The sequence below is a fragment of the Mya arenaria genome, chromosome 5, assembly GCF_026914265.1.
Source record: "Mya arenaria isolate MELC-2E11 chromosome 5, ASM2691426v1".
In the NCBI taxonomy this organism is placed as follows: domain Eukaryota; kingdom Metazoa; phylum Mollusca; class Bivalvia; order Myida; family Myidae; genus Mya; species Mya arenaria.
In genome coordinates, this window is record NC_069126.1 from 45888945 (window position 1) to 45897201 (window position 8257).

At 33.6% G+C, this 8257-nt stretch overlaps 1 protein-coding gene across 1 annotated transcript; it reads left to right on the top strand.

Moving 5' to 3' along the window:
• The first annotated feature begins 6032 nt into the window (after positions 1 to 6032).
• LOC128235745 (putative nuclease HARBI1) lies at positions 6033 to 8017 on the top strand. The gene is made up of 4 exons (XM_052950544.1): positions 6033 to 6134; positions 6737 to 6963; positions 7129 to 7236; positions 7870 to 8017. The coding sequence occupies exons 1-4, from the start codon at positions 6108 to 6110 to the stop codon at positions 8015 to 8017; spliced, it is 510 nt and encodes a 169-aa protein (XP_052806504.1). The 5' UTR covers positions 6033 to 6107.
• The last annotated feature ends 240 nt before the right edge of the window (positions 8018 to 8257 follow it).

The following is an 8257-nucleotide window of genomic DNA, read 5'->3' on the forward strand; positions in this document are numbered from 1 at the left end:
AAAAAATACATCAATGCTTTACATCTGGCATGGCTTTTTTGAAGACCGAGGCCATATTGTCAGAAAAAAATACAACAGCTATAATGACTCCGTCATCACCCTACATACATAATTAGCATCACATCGGACAAAATGTTACTTGTAGACGATGTCAAGAATATTACATTTTAAAGCAAACCAAATTCATGTCGTGATCATCTGATCTTTTATTGAATTATTTCCACTTTTTTATCAATGACGTAACATGTTTGTATACCCAATTTATTGCAGCTTGAAAAGATGAAATTATTTCGAGGCATTCTAAGCTATACTCTAATTAAGTTTCAGACAGATGTAATGGTGAATACAGTCATACTCAATTTAAGTAAAACAGGTACATGTCATGAGGAGCTAAAATTCCTTTAATCTACAGGCGTATCTAAGAGTCGCTATTATAGCAGTACGTAACTGCACGCCAATGACTGGCCTAGAAAACTGCCACTACGCTGCATCGTATGGATATTGGTCTGGCGTAGCTATTTTGATGTGTAAAACCACGCGTAAGCTTAACTTATATACTTTTATTTTCTGTTTAATAACATGCGCGTGCTAAATAAGTTTCACTCAAATGTAACAAGCTGTATATTTTTCTTGATAATGTGTATATACAAAATATTTCTCTGTGTTACATTTGATTATCTTAATACAAAGCAAACTACAGGGAAACGCCCAGTAGTCAAAACTTAGAAATATTTATAGGCCAGTGCCAAAATGACAATGAAGAAGATAAACAAACGCATTATCAAAACCACAAAAAGCAACAACACAAACAGACCACAAATTCATAAAAAAAACCTGGGAATATCGCCTTTTAACGCCTACGACATGCGTTGGAAAAGCGAATTTTACGAAAATGATTAAATACAAAATCTCATTATTTAAAATACATAAGTTTTTGTATTGCAAAATTTGACCGAACATTTCAAAAAAACGTTGTATAAAACCAGTTTATATTAAACTGAATATATTCTGCATAAGGGAAGTTAACTTTACTCTCCGTTTTGTAGTCGAAGGTAAAATACGACTTCTGTCTTGAAGAGTTTTCATCAGTTATTTAAGTTTATAATAAATAAATGATCTTTTGAAACGCAAATCAAAAAACTGTTTCCAAAGTTTCCCGGCGTACCGATTTTCCTTCTTTTGATGGTTGGCTCCAGGGTGTACGCGCAGAGCTTTTCGATAAAAATTTTTTTTGTGCCGTCCAGTCGATGATGTAGACACCAATGTTATGATAACTAATATTCTATATAGCATGTGCGTAATTTCGGTAGACCTTTCTTTAAAAATAACGTAAGCAGGGACAATAACACTCTCAGAATACATGTTGCTAAATCTAATTCATATTTTTTATACGTGGGGAAATGTCCTACAGCCCTTGAGAAAATGATTTTTGCATGCAGACATTGGTGTCAATAAAAGTTAAATTCATTATGTAAGTTATGAATCTTTGTCCCTTTAGCTAACAATATTCCTGCACATCATCCGGGATTGCATCTAATTGGGGATTGTTTTACCAGCCAAACTTATTAATTACCAGTTTTGCTTGAATGATTTGCTGATGCAATAATAAAAACAGAATGTTGAAATAAAGCCTAAAATTGTTGTATGAAAACACTACACGCACTAGGTTTCTACGCTTGCAATTCGATGGATCATGTTTAAGCTTTAAATGTTAAGTGTTTTCATTTGTTTAAAACAATCAAGGGACAAATTGCAGTCTGTCGCGGATGTAGGAGTGTTTACAGTTTCGATAATCGTTGGCGTAATTATAAGTTATACTATGCTGTATTATTTTTATTTCAATGGCTACCTTTGAACCATGTCTGCAGCTTTAAAGTTTCAAGGCCAAATCACCTTTGAAGAGAAGTTTGGCTCAATTGTGGATTTATGTAGTGTTTAGGACGACACGACACTTTATAAATAAAGGTGAAAAATAACACTATGAATCAATGTTTCTGTCCAATTGAACATGTTGTTTGTTGTTTTAGAAACGAATGATGCACGACTCGTTGTAAAAAATAACTAACACAATTTTAACTGTTTTCTAAAGTTTGGTAATTATCAATTAAAGGAGAATAGTTCTCTATCGTAATCTTAATAAAGGTTGTCCCAATATACTTGTGACAAAATACAGTAACCGTGGGCGTGATGATCGAAAAACATACTTAATGGCTTTAATTAGAAAAAGATCATTTAAGCTTAATCATATATATATCAAATGACAAAAATCTGGACGATGAAATTGCAGCACGTATTAACCTAATTGACTGAGAGGAAATAGTAATATTCAGAAATAAAGCCGAACACGCCCAATGGCATTTACTTTCAATGGCAAAAAGCAGAATTTAATTTAAATTATTCGTTTATTCTTGAACAATCACGTCAAACTAGAAAAAAATCTCATAAGATTTGTGGAGCCCGAATACTTCAAACTGAAGATATGTTTAAAATGTGGAAGTCAAATTAATTAAAAAAAATACACATGCGCATCAATTTCTTAAGCTTAAAGCTAGTTGTATTTACCAATATCTATGACTTTATATATTTCTAATCGGCTGACAGATAGATCACCAAACAGGAGTTAATTTGACTTTACGTCGGATTCTAATATCAAAGCGTATTGCAGGTAATGTCGCACTATGACGGCATTGCGAATGAAACTTTTATTTTATTTATTATTTTAAGTTCAATCCCTTGTTGACACATTTATCCTGCAGCAGTGTTAATGCCTAGTCTTTGCGCATCGCACATATAACAGCAACTTGTTACTACTATCAACGTTTATTATGATTAAACGATTCGAGATCTTACGCTATAAAAACTGAATGTCATAAAACAGGCATAAAATAATCATTAAAAAGAAAATTAAAACGTTCAATGCGTGATGAGGCGCATTGATTTTTTCTATCCTACAGAAACACAGTCAGCAGGACATTCTTGATAAAATGTACATAGTGTATTGCAAGTCCGGGTAATAACTGACCGCAAAATAATCTTCTCAGATTCCTTCAGAAGCCATTATCCGTTGTTTTGTTAGATAATTGTCTTGAATAGAGCAGACACATGTTAGCTTTCATGTATTCGAAACTGCCATGAAAAATCGCCATGTGCAAACCATTCGAGTACAAACACCTTAAAACGCAACGTAAATGAGCAATAGGTTTGCATACACATTTTTAAGCGGATGGCAGAACCATGTTTAAACAGAGTTATAATAATGCTGTTCAATCTACAAGAACAACGGAAATGACCGTAAACAAACTATGATGTTTAGGAGTACATCGGACATTGACAAGTTCTACTTAAAGCAACACATGATTAGAGTGAACATTCGTGATTAAATGATAATCATAAAATATCGAAATGTATTCGTCGATAATAGATTACGATGATCACAAATCAATTATAGCTAGGTTTAAAATAATGTTATATAAGCTTATAAATTAAAACTTACTTGATTTTATGTATTGTTTCTTTATCAGAATTGGGTATTTTAACCCTACATTTCTTTCTTGATTGGTATTTCTATCAATGTATGATACGTGTTATTGACCGAGTGTCATATCATATTATACAGGAATATATGTGAGCAATAAGTATTGGCAACGGCTCAATTTTGTTCATGTTTCGAATTTGAAATCGATCAATTACCTTAATAACTACTTCGATTAAAATCAGTCATCGAATATGATTAATTTATATCAAATACAATTCTTCAATCCCTAATGAGGGCCATGGAAAGAAAGGTGATATTAAATAATTTAGGGTTAAGTCGGGCTAAATCGTGCGTTCTTATCGCGCTGGTTTTGCACTGGTGCCTCTAAATATGATTATATAACTGCTTAATGGCTTGTCTCTGTTTTTCCAATTACATTAATGAGTGTCATTTGCTCATGGCGGAAGCACATAATTTACAAAAAAAAAAATACCTCAGTTAAACTAGTTCTGCTAGTTTCATACATATCCTGTGGTTCAATGCATTTCTCTTTAAGGCTGCGTTTAATTCTGAAGTCGTTTCATAAGAAACCAATCCCCTCTTGTGTGCAAGAAAACGAAAAGAATGAAATTTATTTTGTCTCCATTTTGCTCTTGAGATTTTGCCGTGGTGGAACGGTCGCAGAAGCGCATGTAGAAACAATCAGATAAGAAGGACTGTGCATCTTAATAGATATTCCGGAAATTAAAGGCACTTCTAAAACGCCAGCAATCTCCGTTCATAAAATGCAGATTTTTCAATTGTAAATCAATGACATTTTTATCTCATTTTTTAAAGATTCATTTTTTATTTCTCGTTTAATGAATCTTGAACGAGTATTGACATCTTCTATTTTAATCGGCCATTCGAAGTAATAGCTATTCGGCCGTAAATTCCCCATTTAAAAAAGCGCCAAAGTCATTTGGTCATTTTTACTCACTTTGATACTTGACAATCAGCATTTAATATTTAGTTTAACACCTTCTTATGTATTGGTGCATTTGAAATGCATCTAAAGTTATGCATATGATAATCAATGTGGCTAATTTCAGCAACATAGTTTGAATATTAATCGTTATTGCAAATGTAATGTACATCCAATCAGAACATAGCCGGTGATCGTACTTATTTCTGAACTCCAGTTGTTGTAACAGTTTCTGACTTGACCGCATTACCACAAACACTAAATACAAATTGATGTATGGAAATCATGAGGTTATGTGGGACCACGCATCCCGGTTAAGTCGTGCAGCGTCGGGAACGGGCCAGTATATACACTCCGGTATATTAGGGTGGTCACCGAGCCCGAGCCACACTGTCTAAGGGGCACGTGCAGTTGGCAATTAATTTAGGGAATTAGCTGGCACAACTGCAAGTTGCCGTTTAAATTCAGATCACGTTTAATCTCTGAATTTGGTTAACAACTTAAGTCCAATTTAGATGTTAAAAATTGGTTCTTTATTAATTCCACACTTAAGTTTATATAGTCACAATAAAAGGAGTTCAAATATATTTCCTTAGTAAAAGAAGTACAAAGTTCCTAGTTAAGTTTTCTTTTTATCTCTCTCTCTGTTTCTCTTTATGTGTCTATAGAAATGAAAAATGTGCAGACTATATATACTAACTTAAAGAGTAGAAGTTACCAATGAGAATTAAGTGATAAAAAGATAATGAAGATTTGAGGAAGTGTCACTCGAAAACAATTATTGTCAAAAAGTAAAATTTACAATTAGATTAAGGTTTGTGATAATTGAGAAGTGTCAAAGTCTCAAAGAGTATGGTTTATGATTATGATCTTAGATAATTAACTGATAATAATTAATAAGAGGAAGCAGTAGAAATGTCAAAACACTCAATTGCAATTAGAAAGACTGACAAAAATAAAACTATGACAGAAACTACTATAGAAGAATAAGATGTTACCAATAAACATAAAAATATATTTTCTAACATAATTTGTAAGAGAAAGTCACACGGTGATAAATGCAATCGAAATTATTTATTGTTGACTAGCTATTGAACTGTCATTGATCAAGTTAGGATTGTTTGTACATGATTTTAAAATGTTCTCACATAGCCAATTGGGTGTGGCTATTGGTTTGCTGGAAAATCATAATATTATGTGCTTTCAGAATGGCTGCAAACAATCATCGACCAAATGTGTTGGATATCTATAATGGTAGACAGTTGCTGGAGAGATACCGTCTGGACAGAGAGGGGATCGAGTTTTTAGAAGCAGAGTTGAATCAGTTTATAGGTCCTGTGGCAACTAAGAACAGGAGCATGACTGTTACAGAAAAGATTCTGATATCTGCGCTATCTTGCCACTGGGGGGATTCAACTGAATGATGGAGATATCCATTATGTATCCCAACCGTCTGTCTCGAGAGCAGTAGGCCAAGTTATTGATGCGCTGGAAAATCCATAGTTGAGCATGCAATATTTGAAATTTCCTTTGACACCACAGACACTTTATGATACCAAATAAGATTTTTATGGTATAGCAGGATTACCAAATGTTATCGGAGTCATTGATGGGACACATGTGCAAATCAAGACCATATCACAGGATGAGCCAGCGTACGTGAACAGAATGGGTTATCATTCGATCAACACGCAGGTATGGTTAACAACAACATAAAAGTTTACAGCTTGTTTATGCCAAACATAGGAAAAACAACAATTGTATAATATAACTCAGTGACACAAATAACATAAATAATATCATTAAAACAATCTTGTTGAATTGAGATATCTTGCTGGATTCGGATAGCGATAGACTTCTATGCCTGTCGGAAATGGAAATTTATCTACATATTTAGTTCTGCTAATGACAACATGCTCACCAAGTCTCATGAGATTTTTTGCTTACATATGGTCTATTTATTGTTCACAGAATTTCTAGGATAAACAGTCTATAATATTAAGGTATTTTTCTTGACACCCTGTGAGCACGTTTTATGTTGGTTCAATAGTTTATCAAGGCATACATTCAGATTCATGGAAATTAAAATGAAAGGTATGAGCAATTTTCCATACTTGACATAGTGACAACTTGAAATGTGTGGCAATTTCAAACTCGTGCAAGATTGCATCTTTGCTAACATTTCAACTTTGTAAATGTATTAAATTTTGCAAGTTAAGGACAAACTGTCTATTAAGAGATGAAGAAAGTAAAAGGTTGTGCTGAAAAATACTCAGTTAATCCTGAAATATTTACAGATAGTCTTTGATGGCCGGGACAATATCATAGATATTGTTGAAAGATGGCCTGGTGCTACCCATGGCAGCAGAATGCTTAGGGAAAGCGGACTCGATGCTTTGTTCCTAGGAGGGCATGTACCTGGTGACCACAGTTACCTACTGGGTGATAGTGGATACCCATGCAAAAGGTGGCTACTAACACCTTATGTAAATCCCCAATCAGGAGCCCAAACTCGCTACAACAGGTAAATATGTACATCATTAAGTAAAATTAATATGAGTCAATGAAATATTACTTTCCATGTTAGTTGTTAATTATTAAACATGAATCTGGAATGGTTGCAAAGTAAACAGTTGTTATAAATTCAAACTGAAGCTTCATTATTTTCACAGTTTAAACTGTTTGACAGCGCCCTTAAAACAACTCGTTCAAGAGTGGAACGCGGCATTGGCCAACTGAAAAGGAGGTGGGGAATCCTGAACGGTGAAATACAATTAAAACCAGAAAATGCGTGCAAGTAAGTTAATTCAGTTGTAGGGTTTAAGGGACAGGTTTCAGGTTCTGGCATCTGAAACCTGTTTTTACAGAATTTACTGTCTATATCTATACTGTACATGTTTTAAAAAAAGGAGAAAAAGGTACCAGTTTGATTTAAGCCACTGTCAGAGAAATTGATTAAAATATAGTTGAAGGTATTAAACTGTCAGTGTCCTAGTTATTACACTTAAAAAACAGTTCAAATAAGTTTTTTATGTACAAACATTGACACTGATCACACTGGGCTTCACAGAAGGAATATGGGCATATAATAAATCTTCATTTCAGTATTTTAAATGCACTAAAACATCTTTGAATCCTACTGCTGGCTGGCTTTCCTTAAGATAAAGTTAACAGTAACTCTCTGAATTTGTACATATTCCCTTTAAAGAAAACCTAACAGTAAGAATTTCTAACCATTTGATCGATTACAACTGTGAGATTTAAAAAAAAAGACCATTTACATATTATATGTTTACACAATCAACACTAGATCTTTCACAAATGTGTTTTGTGGGTGTACAATTATACAGATAGAAGATATCAATTACGCACTTTACTGTGAAAATTGAATTACATATAAAATAAAGTATAATTTTTTTTTCCATTGCAGGGTTATCATTGCATGTGCTGTTTTGCACAACATTTGTAAGCGCCGCAACATTCCATTGCTTGACATTTTACCGAATGCAGCAGGTCAAGGGATGAACCAGGGCGTATATGCAGGGCCCAAGAAGGGTTGCGTTACAGGGAATTTGTAGCCCAATAATTTTTTTGAATGTAGTAGAAATGCAATATATACTTGTACCATCTCCATATGTATACGTATGAGAAGCAAATGCATTTGCACTCATGCCTTTTTTCTATTTGGAATCCCATTGTGACATTTATGAAATGAAATAGTTGCATTTGGTATTTTGTGTTTGTATTCAATATATGTGTTCATCTAATTAGAAAACTTCATGTTCAATTAATATATTCTTTCACGCCTTTAAAATTCA